This window comes from Prosopis cineraria, unplaced genomic scaffold (assembly GCF_029017545.1).
Source record: "Prosopis cineraria cultivar Desert tree isolate PC_DT_omini unplaced genomic scaffold, ASM2901754v1 PC8, whole genome shotgun sequence".
NCBI classification, from domain to species: Eukaryota; Viridiplantae; Streptophyta; class Magnoliopsida; order Fabales; family Fabaceae; genus Prosopis; species Prosopis cineraria.
The window spans coordinates 28,675,569-28,695,908 of record NW_026555339.1 but is presented as its reverse complement, the minus strand read 5'-3'; the positions used below and the strand labels follow the sequence as shown (position 1 = coordinate 28,695,908).

Sequence of the window (20,340 nt, the reverse complement as noted above, 5' to 3'; positions counted from 1 at the left end):
GAAGCTTATAAAAAGTTTTACTTGTGATCCATATTGTAGGAAAATCCAACAGTCAGACTGAGATTTAGACACTTAAATGCAAAAGTGTAGCTTTTTATTAATAACTAGTTTCAAAATTGTCCAAATCTCATCCTAATGGTCACAAACCTGTGGAAATACTTCAAACACGTCGAACAAGACTAGGAGTATCTGATAGAATATTAAAGTGATAGAAAAAACTCATTACATTAAAATTTGATTACCCAGGTGCAATTTCCCAAAGTGGACCCTTAACCTCAAAATTCACAAATCACATAAGAGTAGCCAAAAACCCGTCCAAATACTACATATACATATACATAGATATGCTAAATATTTTTACTTGGCTCATAGATCCCCATGGGCCTAAGCACCCACTCTCCCTATCTAAGGTACTTAATTGCACATACACTCAACACCACACTTCTCATGTTGGATTCCCTCTCCTATTAAGAGGTGTCAAACACTCAATCCACTAACTTTTTTAGTGAACTAAGCTTACAAATAAGTAAGGCAACATTGAGTACTGGCAGTGAGCCATAAAATATCATAAGTTCACATTTTTCCATTGATGAACTCTCATCGAGATCATATCTCCTACTCTTTTCTACCTTCTCCAAGTACTGACCACTTCAACACTCTAAGGTAATATAACACTTATAATTCCTCCCTTAAACGGTTCCTTAGCCTATTAAAGATACCTAACCTAGTTGCACTTCCTTAAGTGCAACTTCTCATCTCTATGATCACAATGCATGGTAATATCTCATTTACATAAATAACATTATTATTAAATAGATAGTAAACATAGATGTATTATTATCAAAGTAATACCACATACACCCTATTAAATCATTTTTATTTGTATTCAATTGTTTGAAACATGTAATACATGCTAGATAGTATTATCTACTTAAAAATAGCTAAATAAAGCAATAAGAAATATAAATTTTCCTATTACCTCAACTCTTTTGTATCAAAAGAGTTTCACCTTACACAATAATATGACTTGGCTTGTTTCTTAACTTCCAATTAAGTTCCACCATTGATCCCTACAACTAGGTGATCCACATAACTTATTATAGCAAATAGCATAAAAGAAGGCTATAAACCTCACTACACAACTTGGATTAAAAGATCATAATCTAACCTAATGGTCCAAATATCAAACTAACAATTCACATAACATCACTTAACTACCAAAATCATTTATAAGCCACCATTAAACAAATTTCCAAACCATACAGCTTTTATTCAATAAAAACCAACACTTAGCATTACCACCTTTTAGAATTAGCCATGATAATGAAAACTAAAGCTTAATTTAAACCTTATTGGATTCAAATAGCACAATTATAACTAAATCAAGATAGTTTAAACCATTGAAGAGAAAAACCCAATCTCTTAAGGCTTAATTTTTCCCCAAAACTCCCTTCTTTCAACCAATTGCCCATTCAAAATAATAAAGCACCATATAAAAATTCAAAACAACCTCTTAAGACCCAAGAAAATCAAAGCTTACAGGAACAAAGCAATTAAGATCAAAATTTAAAAATTTCCCCATCCAAAAATTGATGAAAACCAAAAGGGAAGGAAGAGTATTGAAGTAGGGAGCTTACTTAACTCGTAACCAAGCTCACAATTGTTGCAACGTCTCCCGGATTCGAGCCCTAACTTCTTATCTTCTTCCTCTTCTCCATCGTCTACTCTCTTTTCCTCCCTCCCTCTCTCTCTCTCGTCCATTCCTTCCCTTCCTTTGTTCTATTTTTCGTTCTTTGCTCTTCCTTTTCTTTTAAAATTTGATCCCTTTTCCTTTTTTCTTTCATTTAGTGCCCTATTTTTTTCTCACATGTCCATAAATTAAGAGCATTTAATTCAGTCTTTAATTCTCAGTATAGCCCTAATCTGACCTAAACCTTTACCAAATTATTCTAGGGTTTAAAAATCCAAAAACTCATCCTAAATTAATATTAACTTAATTAAATTTCAAATTACAAAATTACCCTTTAATTTAATTTCTTTATTTATTAATTTAATAAATTAATTTTTCATTTTATTTTTTATTTAAAATTGGGCTTTTAAAAAATTTGGAATGTTACACTAAAGGTAACCTACTTCTTGCTTATCTTAATGAGTTTTTTATTTTTAATTTAATTAATTAATTATAATTTTGTAACAGTTATTAATGCTGTTAGGGACTATTAGATGTTGATCATCACCGAACCATTCGATAACACTCTAAACATATATTATCTCAATTCTCTTGGAGGCTAACCAGGAAATCAATAAATTTTATTAGAGTTGATTAATACATAAGTTCATAAAGTATTTCATATTTGTATTTGTTTATTCAAATTTCATACAAACATATTTTTTTTTTACTTTTTTATTAGGGTGACTGTGTTATACCATACAAACACAAAACAAACAATTCTAAGGTTGTTTACAAATTTTGATGTGGCCTACACTTGGAATACAATAAAGGTAATTAGAATTTTTATTGAATTTAAATATAATATTCATACCTTTTTAATGCATTAGGACATATTCATTGGTTCTTTAATTTGTAGTGCCCGAGACAAATGAAAAATAGTTTGGATTATGGCTTTTACATGATGTTCATGAAGGACATTATTATCTATAACGAGAGTATAATTCTAAGACAGTATGTCAACAAAATTCACCTTATAATTGCTAATGAATTTAATTATTAAAATTAATTTATGGTGGATTATTTATATATTGCAGTACTATGAGGATTCTCATATTAAAGAATTTGGGAATGCACAAATAAATGATATAATTGAAGAGTGGTGCTACTACATGTTCCAAGTATGGTCCTCACAAAAAAAAACAAAATCAATAGAATTAGAGGAAATATCTAGGATTAGTGGAATTAGAGGAAATACCTAGGATTAGTGTTTTTAGTTTTACTAGCTAGTTTACTTTAGAAATTATTTTTCTTTAAATGATTCTATGCATTTGTTTACTTAAAAAATTAGAATAAGAGATGAGTTTTTGATTCATTTTGCAATTGATTGCAATACAATTTTATAATATTCATATCTATAAATGTTGGAATGACTGTTTGTTGGGATTATTTTGAGTAGTTGTTGTAGGGAGCTGCTTCCCCTATTTAAAAAAAATCATATAATAAATGACGGTTACTTAAATAACCTCATTTATTTAATAAAAATGGCAGGTAATTTTTGTCATTTATAGTAACAATAAATAATGGATAAATAATTTACTTTTCATTTATTGTTTGGTAAATTCTGCTACTGAACTTAATTAGAACCAAACAATATTTACCCATCATTTATTGCAACGTTATCAGAATTTATCAAACAATAAATGAAAATTAAATAATTTTTCCATCATTTACTGTTGGAATACCTATCATTTATTCTCTCTCGCTTTACAGGAAACACGAACAAAATATTTTAAATGATAGTTATATTACTGTCATTTATAGGCAAAAATAACCATCATTTATGCCTAATTTTAGAGTGGTGAAAGAAGCAAATGACAATATCACGTTCTTCATCAGCAAAAGTTGAATATAGGGCTTTAGGGACTATCGTGTCAGATGTAAAATCTCATTCTACTAAACACAATCAACCAATATAACTCATGGTAAGTAAAGGATTAACTTAAAGAGAGATTATCAAGGTTTAATTCAAAAGCAAGGGATCCCAAGTTTTTCATAATCATAAAGAGTATAAAACAATTAAGATCTCTTGTATCAAAGTAAAAATAAGTTACGGAAGTATGGAATACCTCAGAAGAGTGAAAGAAATCAAAAACAATGAAAAATAATTCTTTTAATGTGTAACAGAGTAATGTGCTGCAGCTCGTGCACGCTACACTGTGGCATGTCCCTCTCTATGCCACTCACTATGGCTTAGGTGCCATGCGCATGTTGCATGTAAAAATCAACAGTTTCTACTGTCCTTTGATAGCAAAATTGGGAAACTTCTGATGTGTCTCAATTCTCCGTCTGACGTCCAAATGATGTGATCTAGGTATCTACAGAAAGCTTTTTACATGAACTAGCTAATGGCATGTGTTTCACTTCTAAAATAGGTCATACTAGGAAGTTGGGCACCCAAACACATTTTGATCACTTTTCACAACTTTTACATAAAAAGGGTATCCAAAACCCTCAACAAGTGCCAAAAGCCTTTCTTACCACCTAGACCATGTCCACTGGACCTAAGACTACTAGTACAACACATCACACATACTTAAAAAAAAGAAGAGCATAATATTACTCCTCCACTCCTTTTTACTAAAAACAGAGGGGGAGGCAATTTTCCATTACATTACACCCCAATCAATCAAACTATGTTCAAATCTTCATTTCTATACTTGTATTAGTATTTTAACCCTATTAACATATGTATCTCAATATACATAAAGACTTAGGGCTCAAAATACAAATCAGACATTTGTAATAACAAAATAGTACAAGTATGATGGCATGCAACCTAGAATTGACATTTATATACTACTACACAAAATAAATATGAGCCAGAGGCATATAATAGGAACATGCTAATTCCTAGCCTCTTGAGTCTTCTCCCTCTTAACACCAAAGCTAGAGCCTGAAAAGTGTTAAATAAAAGGGGTGAGTCTAACTACTCAATAACCAAGGTAAAACCTACCCTATCTAGTTATATATCAATTTTAAGCTAAGCACATGCATATGAAACCAAGTACTTTAAACATACTCACACATATCATAACTCATCATTTCTTATTTAATAACTTCTTTATTTTACATATACTAAGTGCATTGTTACCATATTCTCAAATATGTGACATGACCCCCTATTCACACAACTTGCCACAACTCAACACGTGTGACATGTCATATATTTATTTAGGCAATGATCAACCAATCTTATATCCTCCTTATTTCCTCATATTGAAATTGTAGGCTATAACATTGAATAGGGCTTCGTCCATTTGACTAGACTACCCAAGCTCACCAATCGTGAGGTATGACTCTGCCAAAGATCACATGACTCACTCTCAGACTATGGCTTCCCCTATTCTTGAATCTTTAAGGTGTCTTATACCTTAGACTATTCTCTTCATTGAATTAGTAGAGAAATCTAGATTCTAGTCTCTCGATAAACTGTAGGATAAGGCTATACCCCCGTGCACCAGAGGTCAGCCTAAATACCATATGAATTTTTCTGTACTCCCAATCTCTAAGCAAACTCCCACCCACTGATCATGCCATAAATGATACTCACTCATTTCCACATTTTCATTTATTGTTTATCATATTCACACATTGGGTTCATGATCATGTGCTACCCAAGTGAGCATCTAATAAGATTTCATCACATTCTCCTCATTTATCACACTAATCCATTTCTTCATTAACATACATTTGCCTCAACACAACACCACATTAGTCTTCCTAAAGACATGCATGTTCATAGTTCAAAACTAGCTTGTTTTCACATTTTGCATTTCAAGCCAAAAATAACATTATGCACATTCAAATTTTCATACACTTATTGAAGCTAATACATGCTTTCACATTGAAAATCAATCCATGCATTCAACATTCACAATTAAAGATTAATTTAAAATCAATTAACATATAACCACCAAAGTAGGGTTCCCCCAATTACCTTAAACTATTGAGAGGTTAAAGGTTTACCTTTCAATGTTTTAGCTTCCAAACTTGAATTTCCTAGTCAAGATAGCTATCTAAGAGTTTAATCTACAATTTTGCCAAGTTAACTTTTATTAATATTGCCAATCTCACACATTTCAACTCTAATCTTCCCTTTCTTGATTACCTAATGCCCACATTACTTACATTTGGGCTTACCTATTAGGTTTATTATCTATATATAACATCAATACCTCAACAACCACAATACTGACAGATTTAATGTCTATTTTCAAACATTAATGGAGCTCATCATCCAACAACCAGTAAAATCATTAATACTAGGTTTGAATACTCTAAACAACTCTCATAACTCTATTTGAGTCAATGGATTCAGACCCATACCCTATATGGATCGAAATCATCATCCTTATTTAAACCCTAACTCAAATCCTTGAGAAAATGAAAGAGGAAAGGAGAAAAAGGATTTAGGGATCTTAGCTTGATGATTTGAAGCTTCAAACCTTCTCAAATCCTTTCTTAAATCATGCCCTAGCAAAGAAAATGCAAGTTTCCTCGATTTTCCTTTTCTTTTCTTCTGCTTTTTGCACTAGAACGCAACTAAATTCTATAGAATTTGCACCGTACGCCACGGCGCCTGTCCTTATGTGCCGTGGCATGTGGCACAAAGGCCTTTCAGCTTGTTTTTCTTTACTTTTTGGTCCCTAAGTGACTTAATTTCACTTTGGACCTATATTATACCAAAAATTCTAACTAAAAACACTTATTATTCTCCTTTAACCACACACCATATCAACCTACTTAATTATCCTTATAAATTTTAGTAAATTAGGGAATTAAAAACAAGGATGTTACCTTAGAGATTACATGGTTGGTTGGTTTGTTAAAAGATTTGAAGGTTGAAAATCTTCTTCCTATTCTAGTACATTGTGATAGTAAGGCAGCAATTCAGATTGGTTCAAATTCAATGTTTCATGAATAGATGAAGCATATTGAAATTGATCGTTATTTTGCTCATGAAAAGCTACAAGAAGGGTTAATTAAGTTACAATATGTGTCTTCTAACAAGCAGATACTTTTACTAAGGCTTCAGAAAAATTAGGTCATGAGAGAATGTTAGCCAAGTCATAATCCATAAATATTTTTAGTTATAACTTGAAGGGGAGTGTAGAAAATATTGATTGTGATATGTTTAATATCTCTGGATATTGTTTGTTATTTGGGTTAGTTTTAGTGTAGATATTGAGCATCTAGATTTATGGGTCAAGAATATTTTATTAGATATTCGGCTTGTTTCTTGGTTATTCTGGGCCATAAATATTTTGTGCCTATTCTATGTTTTGTGAGATTTATTTCTAAAACCCAAAGGGTTCTATAACATCCTAAGTTTTAATCCCTTGATTAATTAAATTTAATTAGGGTAATTAAGTAAATTGAAGTGGTGTGTGGCCAGAGAGGTCTACTAATCTTGTTTGATGCTATTTCAGCCCTAGTTGTGGGTTTGGTATCGAAGCGGGCCACCTAGGCATCAAAAGGAGAAGGAAAAGAAGAGTTGAAATTGCTATGCCACACGCCGCGGCGCGTAGATTGTCTACCACAGTGTACAGCCATCTTTGAGCAAGGAAGGACCTCTCTGTGCCATGAGCAGCGGCGTGTTGTGCGTCTGTCGTGGCGCATAGCCATTTTCTGTACTTTATCAGACACAAATTGAGACAGAAAAAGAAAGAAGAGAAAAGAGAGAAAGAAGAGACGTGTTTAAGCTCTGCTAGGGTTTACTTAAGAATCACTTTAAGAGTATTTTGAAAGTTACAAACACTCAAGGTAAGTATCATACTCATTAATATCCCCTTTTCTTTCACATTTATGAGTTTACGGTTAGAGTTTGATAGTTGAAGTGGAATTTTGGTCCATATAGATTATGAATCTGAATTTGTTGACTCAAATAAAGTTAATAAGGGTAGATTAGAGTATTTAAACCTAGGTATGATGAGTTTTGGTGTCTTGAGTTGTTGGGCACCATAAATACTCAAAAATCCCATTTATTATGATGGTTGGAAGTTTAGGATGCCATTAATGAGAATTTAATGGCTCATTAATGCTATTGGGAGCTAAAGGTAACTATTAAACCCAATGGTTAGGCTCCACCTCTTGTAGAGTGAAGGTTGGGCAAATTAGAAGTAAAGATTGAGGGTTTAATTATTTGAATTTAGGTTGTTGATGGAATTCAAATTGATTGCTTGTAGCTTTGGCTCTTAGTCACCTTTTTAGAGTGGAAATTCAAGCTTAGAGGCTAGTTAATTAAGGGATAAACCTTTAACCTCTCAAAGGTTTGAGGTAACTGGGGGAAAACTTTACTTTGAGTAGTTGTATGTTAATTTATAGCTAATTAATTGTTGAGTGTGAGATTATGAATGTTACATGTATGAAATTGATTGTTAAAATAAGAACTATATATTAGTTTCATTGAGTGCATGAAAAAGCAATTTTTGGGCTTGAAAATGCAAATGCAAAGTCAAGGGGATTTTGACTATGAGCATGCTATTGTTTGTGAGAAATGAATGTTTGTCAATGAGAAATGAATTTTGAGAAAATATGAGAATATATACTTGGGTAGCGCAAGGTCGTGAGCCCAATGTGATTGTTGTATTAGTGAATTTATGAAAGTGAAAAGTGAGAACAAGTGAGTATGGTTTATGGCATGATCAATGGCGAGAGTTCGCCTAGGGATTGGGAGTATAGAAAAATCCATATGGTAATTAGGCTGCCCTCCAGTGCACGGGGGCTATAGACTTGTCCCACTGTTTGTTAAGGGATTTTCTCATAGTTTGCCGAGAAACTAGAACCTAGCTATTTTCACCGATTCAATAAGGAGAATAGCCTAGGGTATGAGACACCCCAGGGATTCAAGAATAGGGGAAGCCGTGGGCCAAGAGTGAGTTCTATGATCTTTGGCCAAGTCACATCTCACGATTGGTAAGCTTGGGTAGTTCAGTCACACGGATGGAGCCCTAATCAATGTTATAGCCCATGGTTTTAGTCTGAAGAAATAAAGAGGATGTAAGGTTGGTTAATCATTGCCTAAGTAAATATATGACGTGTCACACATGCTAAGTAGTGGCAAGTCACAAAGTATGGGTCATGTCATATATCTGAGAATATGGTGACAATGCACCTAGTTATGTGAGTAAAGGAGCTATAGAGTGACAAATGATAAGATGTGGTATTTGTGTACTTGTTTTACATATTTGTTCTCCCTGTGCATATATTTGTTTTATAATTAATATATAACTACATAGGGTAGGTTTAACCTTAGTTACTGAGTGGCTAGACTCACCCTTCTTATTTAATACTTTTCAGGCTCTAGCTCTGGTGTTGAGAGGGAGAAGACTAAAGAGGCAGGAAATTAGTACATTCCTTCTTATATGCCTCTAGTTTTGATGTATTTGTGTAATAGCATACAAATGCCAATTTTAGGATGCATATTATCTCACTTGCATTATTTTGGCTGTTGAAAATGTTTGAATTATATTTTAGGCCCTTAGCCTTTGTTTATGTTGTTATATATATGCTTATAGGGCCAAAATACTAGTGTAAGTGTAGAAATGAAGATTTAGGCATGTTATGAATGATTTGAGTTGAATACAATGTGAATTTACCTTACCTTTTATTTTTGTTATATTAGGGTTGATGAGTGAATTTTTGTTATAATGATATTTTGATGCTTGTGACGTGTTGTACTGGTAGTCCTAGGTCCATCGGACATGGTCCAGGTGTTAGGAAAGGCTTTTGACACTTGTTGAGGGTTTTGAACACCCACTTAGTGTAAAAGTGTTAAAAAGTGGTTAAAATATGTTTAGGTGTCCAACTTCCTAGTGTGACTTGTTTTGGAAGTAAAACTTATGCCATTAGTTAGTACAGGAAAAGAGTTTTTCGTAGACACCTAGATCATGTCATTCGGACGTTGGACGGAAAATCGGGGCGAGCCAAAAGTTCCTCAATTCTGCTATCAAATTGACAGTAGAACCAATGGATTTTTGTGTAACATGCCACGACGCATGGCTCCTGAGCCGCGGCGCATGGCATAGAGAGCAATATGCCACGGCGCAATGCTCTATATTTTAGGAAATAAATTATTTTCAATCATTTTTTAACTTTTTTTTCTCCTTTGAGGTATCCCATACTTTCAAAATTTATTTTTACTCTAAAATAAAAGATTTTATCGATGTTAACTTGTTACTATTTAAAAAACTTGGAATCTCTTATTTTTGAATTAGAAACTTGGTAATCACTCTTTGGAGACAATCCCTTGATTACCCTGAGCTTTATTTGCTAAATGTGTTTAGTGTTGTGAGACGTTACAAACTTGGTATGGTATTACAGGTTCAATAATAGAGTATTATTCAGTTACGTTCATTTTCTATAAATCAGACAACCAATTAAGACACTAATTTAAAAGATAAAACCGGTTAAGATACTAGTTTGAAGAATGATAGTTTAACCAAGATTAGACTAGGTTCAAAATGGTTAGTAATTTAATTAATATATTTCAACTATTATACCTTCTATATGAAATACAAATAATAACAATAAAATCATAAAAATAATTTATTTTAATTTCTTCTATTGATATTTCAACTTTATTAAAAATAAAATTAATAAATAAAAAGGAATGAACAGATACTATACAGGGAAAATAATAGAAAAATCTTCCGGAAATATGATAATGACAATAAAATCTTGCAAAAAATTGTAATTCTTCTCAAGTCTTTTGTGATCATTTTGATATTAATATTTTTTGTGAAATGAATATTAATATACTTAATTCAACTTTGTCGTTTTCTATCTCGTTTCAGTCATTTTTTTTTTTAAAAAAAGTAGTTATTACTTAATCCCAAATAGTCATTGATATTCACAATATTTGGGACATTATAATCGTTTTACAAAAAATATCAAAAAAAGTCCCAAGAAATTTGAGAAGAATTATCATATTTTATGAGATTCTATTGTTTTTTTTTTGCACAGTTCAATAATTTTTTTTATCATTTTTCCTATTATAAAACTATAAAATCAACCACACACAGCTCGCACGTTTATATTTTGCATAAAAAATGTGCCTATTCCCCCTCAAGCACTCGTTTATTTATTAGTTTTCCTCTTTGTTAACCCGTTCTCATGTATACCTTAATCATTGCTCGTTAGTTACCTAAGTCAAGTCAATTTTTGCTTTTCAGTTTTCTAATATTTTTAATTTATTTATTATTCTTGAATCAAGATTAGATTAATGTATATTTAAATTTAGATTTAAACTAAAATTTCCATACATAAAAATTTATGAATTTAAATTTGATTTAAATTTAAATTATATTTCACAAATAACTTCACATTCCCTCTACTGTGTTTGGTATGAATTCATTGAACTGGTAAAGCGTAACAATTAGGTCAGGTATTGAAATACTCCATGTGCATAATTTATTATCACAACTTTCCAGGATGTACCTCAACCTACATTTCCTTTTGGCATAAAACTATTAAGTGCATAACGCACGCCATGTTTATTTACACTGTAATATTGTAACATTTGGTATATTCAAAAGTGTTTTACGAAAAAAATAGAGAGAGGATAATTTTGCCTTTAAATTATAACACTAGGAGTATAAGACTCTAAATTTTTTTCATGTTATTTATTCACATAACATTTAAAAATGTCTCAATGTGTCTCCTTCAACATGTTCACTAACAAATTACATGGGAGAAAATTGGGGCCCCCAATTCATAAAGGATAAAAGTGCAAACTGATACATAAACTTTCGGTTTAAAAGCGTTTGAAATATAAACTTATTTTTTATATAATATCTTTTAAATTTTAAAAATGATTCAATCTAGCCCTTATCATTAACAAATGATAGAAAATAATATAAGAAATTATAGAAAAGACCAATACAATTTTCTTAGTAATTTTTTTATATTTTTTGAGTCCTTATCTATAATTTTTTGATCCTTTATTAGAATTTTTAAAATTATTTTTTAATCAACTAACGATCAAAATTAACTTTTATTAATAACAATAACTAAATTGTATCGTCTCAAAAGTTGAAGGAAAAAATTGAACAAAAATTGAATTTAAAGTCCCAAATGATACTTCTAAACTTATAATTTAAAAACTAATTTACTATTTCACCTATATAAAAATAACAGACATAGCCTTATAATTAATAAGAAAGAGCACATGGTGGCGTTTTTAAATATAATGGGTGAAAGTGCACTTAAAATTTTAAGATCCTAGGCGCTCTTATACCTATAATTTAAGGCTAAAACTATCTTTTTATCAAAAAAAAAAAAAAACAGAGAAAGTGCACTGTTATATTACAAGGCATTGCATTTTCCTTTCTTTTTTAAAAAATATTTTCTATGCATCTAATATGCCTGAATCTCACATCTTAGCTTACATCAGTCTCTCATTCTCACGAAGTGATCATGATCTTACCAGTGCTGAGCACCAGACAGAGTTGATCACGTCTTTTAGACATTAATTGAATGTAAACGGGGACTCTATATATAGGTAAATTAAAAAAGGGCATTAGTTAAGAACATAATAATTAATAATAATACTTAAAAATCATGATAATGTGAAGATGATGAAAGTGGAGAAGCCTAATAAAATGAAATTGAGAGTAGAGTCCTTGATAATGCTGGAAGCTTCATCTTCATCGTCTTGGCTTTCAAGATAGCTCAAAGTAGATTCCTCTGATGAAGGATTTCGTGCTGATCCTTCTGCTGGTATTTCACCTGCAAATAAATGGCGGTAAAAAACAAAGGGCTTAAATTGGTTCTCATGTCTTCAAAAAAAAAAAAATCTTTAAATTCAGTCTAAGAAACTTTCAATATGTTTTACTGAAATTAAAAAAAATTTTAAAACTCATTAACCCTGTCTAAAAATTTAATAATTTTTTAACTTTAATAATATATTTTTTCTCTTCAAAATTCAATGGAAGTTAAATAGAAAAATTTAATGGGTGACTTATAAATAGAATTAAAATTTTTTTTTTCACCTTATAAATAAGATTAAAGAAAGTAATAAGCACTTTATATTTTGAAAAGTATATTTTTGGTAATAATAATGTTACAAGTACGCATTCAAAGAGATGGCTACTCCTTAATTTTATAAACTCCACTTTATTTGTTTGGTTTCTCAAAGTGAGACTCATAATAATTGATTCAACTTCTTGACAGCTTAGGCACTCCTATTTATTTCATCAAATTTTTTATTAAACGATCTTCTGTTAACAACAATCAAAGATAAGAAATTACCATAAAACCCCATGGAAAGAACAAAAAGAAAGAAAAAGGGAAATTAAACAAACAAAGCCAGACAACAAAGGAAAGGGAAAAAAAATAAAGAGAAACAAACTCCAAAACTAGACAAAATAAAACCAAAACACATAATGAACAAAATAGAAAGTCGAAGCAACAACACGAGAGCTTGAAGCAATCTATTGCTGGCACTCCCCCCTTCCAGATATCTTTAATTAGATCCGCATCCTAATAAAAGTTAGTTATTTAGTTGAAAACATATAAAATTATAACAATTTCTCACTTTTGCCATTAATATTGTCATAATTAATATTTTGGTGATGAATAGATACACAATTAATATCTCTTCCCCTCTCAAAATAATAAGGGTAAATTTATTCAATTACTCAAAATTATCATGACACACTTTTATATTTATGAACAAAATAAGTTTATAAAAATCACACCCTATATACATAGGAATGAAGAGATACCTTGAAGGTCAAACTGTGAATTTTTTTTATTTTGTAAAATATCCAGGGGGTTTGCTAATTCACCTGTATTTAGTTAATATATTTAGAAATAATCATATTTATTTATTTTCAATATTTTAAATTCAATTTTCCAAAGAAGAATAGTTGCAGTCACTTTAATTTGATCCAAAAACCAAAGAAGTCACTTTCTTTATGCTCTAATTATTCGTTATTCTTTTTTGACCTGAATTCACACTAATTACTTGGAGTGGAGCAGTTGATGGATTTACATAAATAGTAAATTTATATAACTAGCTCCACGTGTGAGCGTAATCAATTGAAAAATAAAAATAGCAACAATTAAATTTGAGCAAAAAAGAAAAACTTGTATAGCTGGCTACATTGGCAATGATAACATTTATTTAATAGGCATGGCACGTGGTGGGGACAACCAAAAGAAGAACATGATTATATATATATATATATATATATATTGCCATAAAAGAAGAGTACGATATTGAAAAGGGTTAGGAATAATAAGCACCTCATCGAAAAGAAAAAGAGTAATAATATTGATAATGGAAATATAAATTTCATTTGTCTTACTCGGGGACATGGCATCTTGACTTATTGGAGCCAACGATACTGGAACTCCCGCAGCTGGAAGGAACACGTAACACTAAAACTTTAATAAATATTCACTCACCAGTGAAATTGTATCTTGTTTAATCATGAAAGTGAAATGATGATAACCAGACTTTTGACTAATAACAGTGTTGATATTATATAATAATGTAAAAATTATAAGTTATTTTTAACTAATTTCCACTGCTAGAAAAACAATTAATATAATTAAAAATTATATATATTTTTTTTATATTTATCTTTATTTAATGATAATTTAATCATAAATAAGTATAAAATTTTTTATTTAAATATTCATTAAGGATACTTTTTTAAAAAAAACCTGTGAATTATTTATAATAAATATTAAAATATCTTATATTTTTAAATATGATGGTATGATACTCTCTTTAGTGTTTTTAAAAGGTGGAGAGGAATAATTTTTTTATCTTATTTATAAAGTATGTCATTGATTTTGTATTATAAGTGTTTCTTTTAAGAGAAAGTAGTACTATAGATATTTAATAAGAATAAAATATTAACCTCTTCCTACTCTGAAAGCACAGAAAAGGAAACAATGAAAGTGTAATGCACTTAAATTTAGAATTTTTATTTTAAAAAATGAAACTATTTATTATCTGATATAAAAAAAGAAAAAAATTCTGAATCGAGTCGAGTAGGATCTCGCAGCACTACTCAAGGTAGCACAACTTTATATAAGCTAAGCTACGCACTTATTTTGATACTATCTCAACACCACTCTCACTCCAATTAAAGATATAATAGGTATTGTTATATAATTTCATAAAAAAAGTATTGTTATATAAAAAAAATAAAAAAGATATGGTTGATCTTCCTTTTAACTTCGATGTAAATTTCAATTATCAAATCAATTTTTTTATAATATGAAGAGTAAACTTCGTTAATAATAAAAATTATTTCTCCTGAGGTATTGAGTGCAAAGATAAACTTTTCTAAACTAATTTATTATATATATAAGAGTTGATATTTGAATCACATACCACTTGAGCTGGTCCCTATCACTTACATCAATTTATATTTTTTATGAAGTAAAATTAAAAGGAGAGTGACCCTTTTAATTACAGAAAATTGGATGATATATAATATATATACATATATATAATTTTGTCTTTTTTGAATTGTTCAGCCATTTCCTACAATTTCGCAGACACCACGTACATAAAGAGGAGATCAGTACATTTGATGTTTGATGTTCCTATAATAATGCCGGTCATGTAATCACATCTTTCTCTTCTTGCACATGTTTTTGTTTTATCTTTTCACTTCAAATGCCATCAACGTATAATAAATTTATACAAAATTTATAGCAAGCCCCACCATTTACAAAATCATACGGCTTACTATCCAAATAATGTATAAAAATATATATCAAGTATTATAATGACCTCAAAAAATAAACTGTGAGCTCATTTTTATACTTATGAATATTGAGACTTTTAATAAATTTAATTTTTATGTGTATTGATTAAAAACATAATATTTCTTTTAAAAAAAAAAACACTATGCACTAAGAGAAAATTGCAAATAGCATCACATTATTGAAGACTGTGCAATATTAACTGCACATTCATCCACGTAAGATTGCTTTAAAAAAAAAAATTGAATTTTAGAATGAAAAAGGCCGCCGTGATTATTGGATCTGCAGATGTATCTCCAAGATCTTTTCATTCGTTCTTTAAATTCAAACACCAAGAGTCTAAGACCTAAAAATCCAGTCCTGATGAAAACTAGATTTGATTCCCAAAAACTCAGATTATATTATATGCTATCAGGATTCTCAGAAACAACAAATAAAAAATGAAAACTTGAGAGACTATAGATGATCATTGAAGAATTAAGTGTACTATACGTACCTGAGCAGGAAGTAACATTAGGAGCAGAAGAAGAAGAAACTCCACAAACAGAAGGAAGATTGAGAGCTTTCTTAATATCAATGGCAAAACCAGAAGCTCCAGGATGACTTAACAGTTCACACAAGCAAATGGGGTTACTTTCCACAAGTCCTGCTATCTCTGGGCAGCATCCTTTCTCTGGTTTTGTGAGGTTACTTTCAGATTTCACATAGCTCAGGCAATCTGATGTGTTCACTAAGGCTCTGAAGCATTCTGTAATAGCCCGTGCTGACACCGGAGCTATGCCTGGCTGTGTTGGAGGAGATGGAGGCTTTGCTGATGTGCTGTGATGTGTTGCTGTGATTATTAGAGTTGCAACAATGGCTGCTGTTCTGAGACTTGCCATAGTGATAGCCATTTTTGAGTGTAATGCGTTTGGGAGTGTCTCTTTCTGTTTTTAGCTCGAGAGAGCTCGAGAGAGAGAGGGAGAGAGAGATGTGAGGCTAAATGTAAAGTTATTTGGGCTTTTTGGTTCTGTTGAAAACGATTTAGTTTTGGTGCACTAAGTAAGACCACCTCTTTGTCACAAAAACAACAAATGTTGGTAACTCACGAGTGAGATTGAATTTTGCTGTGATACGAAGACCTTATTATGGGTAATTTATAAGCACATATGTAAGCGCTCTTTGAGCTTAAATGTATGCCTAGATTTGGTGGTGAGCTCTTAGGATTCTAAACTTTTATGTACAAAAAAAGAAAAAAGAAAATCTAGGATTAGATTTCATATAATCTAGGGAGAATAATGATTGAGGACCGGTTAAGGGCATTAATTTCAAGTAGGGACCTTGAAATATGGAAATGCCAATTAAGGACCATGGTCCTTATTTGGGATTAAAAACAAAATAAATTGTCGAAACTGCCCTTGAGAGAAATAACCAAATAACTACACAGACCAAAGCCCTACTTGCTTTGTTTCTTTGTCTCAGTCGAGCGGTTTCTCGTCCTGGCTCACCGGTGTTCATTGTCGTTCATTAAGTTCTCCATATTAGCTTTAGGATTGTGCAATCATCCATGAGAGGTCATCTCCAGCATTGGTCCCATTTTTGTTGCACCGTTTGTGTTGTTCCGTTGCATTCTCTGTGAAAGCTCCGACTGCCATTGCTTGGATTTGAGCTCTCCTATACTTCGCCCAAATGTAAAAGTGAGGATTTTCATCTATGAAGTCTCAAACTTTTAGTATGTTGTGGTTTTCCTGTGAGAAATGTCAGCTTAAAAAGTTTATAGTCTCAAACTTGCTCGGACCATTACTATCGAATTCTTTGTTTCTTATAGAAATTAGTTATTTTTTGGCCTGAAAATTGCAATGGAAAATAGAACTTGCTCATGTTCCCAATTCAAAATTTTGGGTTCCTTTGAAACGAAATGCTTCTCGTGTAAATAGCATTGGCTCAATTTTAATGGTTGGCATTTGTTGGGATTCGATGTTCTCCTTTGAAACAAAATGCTTCTCGTGCAAAAGGCTTAATGTTTATGAACGTTTGTCATTGATATTTTTCTTGCTAATGTATACGACTTGAGGCAGGAGATGGTTATGTTGGGATGTTCAGTGATGTTTTAATATGTATAATGTGATAAGGGAAAATGCAAGGCCTTCCTTTACTTTCTTTCACCTGCAAATTGGCTTATGAACTTCTAAAACTGGGAAATAGGTCTCTGGACTTCTGCTCTTTAGGAAATAGGTCCTTCTATCTTTATTGCCGTTTTTGAATTGGCTCCTCGTGTCTGCTTTGTATCATTCTTGGTACTATTTTTCCATCCTTGAAAAGCTGGACCTTGAGGCATCAAGAAATTCACAAGTCTAATTGAATCGTTTCCATTATTAACCTTGTCACGCCTATCTGCAACATATGTTTGCTAACTTCTATAAATTTCCTTCTCTTCTTGGGTTTAGAAACACCAAAATCACTGTTGGTCCTTCTTTATGAAGACTCGTTCTTGCAATGCTTTGTGTATTAGTTTTAGTTTTCATTCTTGATGTTCTTACCAATGTTAAACACTTTCTCTTTCTCTTCCAAATCAAGCAATCTCAATTCATTAGGATTTAGTGGCTCCACACCCTCAAGGCTAATTAACGTCTTATCCTTCCCTTTATAAGCATCCCAAGGTTCCACTCTTTTCATGTGTTGGTGTGTGTGTGTAGTGGTGGGTTAGTGTTTACATTCTCCCCTTATAACTATTTGTCTTGAATTTATATAAACTTAAAATATCTTGTTTCTTATCATTTTTAATTTTCAATGCAACGGCTAACTTTTGAAGAATTTAGTATGTGGTGCATAATTGTGATGCTTGGTTGTTGCTCTTAAGCAACATAAATTAATTAGAGTCTGTGTAATATAGATTGAACTGCAAATCAAGATTTTCCATAAGAGGCAAAACATTTATATCTTTTGTACAAATAAATTCTATGGAGAAAACTAAGATTTGATGTTTGATGAATTCAATAGTGCTATTATATATATCCATTAGTGATGTTAGATATATTCAATAGTAGTTTGTTTTTAACCCTCATTATTTATGTGCAGGACAATGGTTAGAACAAAAGGAAATCCTTTAAGGCAAAAAATTTTTTGTGGCTTAAGCAAGTTTAATGAGGCATATCGTGATAAGCATACAACCTAGGGAAATGATTTGAAGAAACTCAACACAGAAGTAGTTGCAGTATGGAGAAAGTTGTCATCAGAAAAACAAGATCACTATAAGCATCTGGCTAAGGAGGAAAATGCTGGTGTAAAAGCTTACGAGGTATATTGTTTTTGACCTGAAGCATGAAAAATGTGATAAATTCAAGTAATGGTGCTGACTTATTTTTTTTGGACAAATTTCATTTAAGACAAGGTGTTCTGCGACAAAGATGAAGAAAGTTTTTTATTATATCAAAAAGTAAAAATCTTTAAGAGATAGGGTTAATAAAATAGAATTTGGTAAGCTTTTAAATATTAAATGTCACAAATTGCCTAGAGATTTATGCGAAGAAGTGATAAAGGCATTTGATCCTACTGCATCATCCCTTTTCATTAGAGGTCAAAGGAAAGTCATTAATGGCAAAGCAATTCATGCCTTACTTGGCTTGCCTAATGATGGGGAGATGATTGATATGAATGGAGATAAGAATAAATTAAAGTCGTTAACCAAGGAATTTAAAAAAGTATCCTATAATGTAATAAAGGATATGATACTTTTGGGGAAAGAAAATGATAAATTTAAGTTTCTCTTCATTCTCTATTGCTTAGAGAATTTTCTGTCTAAGTTCGAGTTCCAAAATAAGTGATAAACTATTGAAGGTCATGTCTGGATTAAATTTGGGAACTGTACATTATGCTTGGTCATCCTTTTACTATCTGAGCTTGGAAAGGAGATAGCCGAATGTAAAGCATGGGAGAAGAAGGATGGGCACAAAAAAATTATTGGAGGATGCTTATTTCTTCTTGTGGTATATGGATAAATTAAGATATAATTTATTATAAGTTAATTTATTAATTATTTTGCAAAATTCTGTGGGTTATATGATATAAATGTAAATATGCAGATTTTCTACTTTTAAAAGTTTTCATTAGAGCCAATTGAGGTGTCATTGCAAGAAGATGCTTTGGAATATTGGACAGAGGAGAGAGTGACAGCATGAGTTCAACTTAAAAAGGCAAGTAATCATGGCATTTTGTATCACCCTTCTCAAGGACATGACAACTTCTCAATAGAGCTTCCAGAAATAACTTTATTTTATGATCCGGTAAGGGCAAAATCATGGTTGTTAATTAGCAAAGTTATTTTTTATATAATTTTAAACATATGATATTTTATATGGTGCAGGAAATAAAAGAGGTATATAAAGATGTTATGATCTTTACACGTGGAATTGCACAAAGACTCTTCAAGCTCTAAGGTAAAAAAAGAGGAGAGGAAGTTATTCAAAAGCATGATGGTGAAGAGGAAGAGTTGGAACATGACGACAAAGAAAAGGAAGGAGAAGAGACAGGAGATGAAAATGAAGAGGAGGGAGAATTTAGAGAAGATGAGAAGGAGGAAGAGGAAGGACAAGTAGAAGGAAATGAAAATGAAGAGGAAGGGAGATCTAGAGAAGATGAAAAAGAAGAAGAGGAAGGACAAGCAGAAGGAGATAAAAATGAAAAGGAGGGAGAATCGAGTGCACAAGAAGAAGTAGAAAAGCCAATTAGAAAAAAAGATTCTAAGGGTGAAATGACATTAAGAAGGTCACAATGACAAACAATTAGCACTATTCGTTCACCTTTTTTGGATGATAGAGAGAAGGCAAAAAGAGGACATGAAAAAAGAGGATAATGTACAGAGAAAGAAGTTTATCAATACTATATAAAGTCTATTCCACCCA

The 20,340-nt window shown here is 31.4% G+C and overlaps 1 protein-coding gene across 2 annotated transcripts; it reads right to left on the bottom strand.

Annotated features, from left to right (window-relative positions):
- Positions 1 to 12,204: 12,204 nt before the first annotated feature.
- On the bottom strand, positions 12,205 to 16,573 carry LOC129318958 (non-specific lipid transfer protein GPI-anchored 12-like). 2 transcript variants are annotated; one of them, XM_054963973.1, is made up of 3 exons: positions 15,957 to 16,570; positions 14,044 to 14,097; positions 12,205 to 12,460 (listed from the first exon to the last, which is right to left on the bottom strand). In XM_054963973.1, the coding sequence occupies exons 1-3, from the start codon at positions 16,351 to 16,353 to the stop codon at positions 12,291 to 12,293; spliced, it is 621 nt and encodes a 206-aa protein (XP_054819948.1). In that variant the 5' UTR covers positions 16,354 to 16,570; the 3' UTR covers positions 12,205 to 12,290. The 2 variants fall into 2 exon arrangements, with proteins under 2 accessions (XP_054819948.1, XP_054819949.1); XM_054963974.1 differs by lacking the exon at positions 14,044 to 14,097 and having other exon boundaries at positions 15,957 to 16,573.
- Between the last annotated feature and the right edge of the window lie 3,767 nt (positions 16,574 to 20,340).

Coding starts and splice junctions, on each gene's coding strand:
- LOC129318958 (XM_054963973.1), bottom strand. CDS start 16,353: ATGGCTATCACTATGGCAAGTCTCAGAACAGCAGCCATTGTTGCAACT. Junction 14,098..15,956: donor TAATGTTACTTCCTGCTCAG/GTACGTATAGTA, acceptor TGTTCCTTCCAG/CTGCGGGAGTTCCAGTATCG. Junction 12,461..14,043: donor TCAAGATGCCATGTCCCCGA/GTAAGACAAATG, acceptor ATTTATTTGCAG/GTGAAATACCAGCAGAAGGA.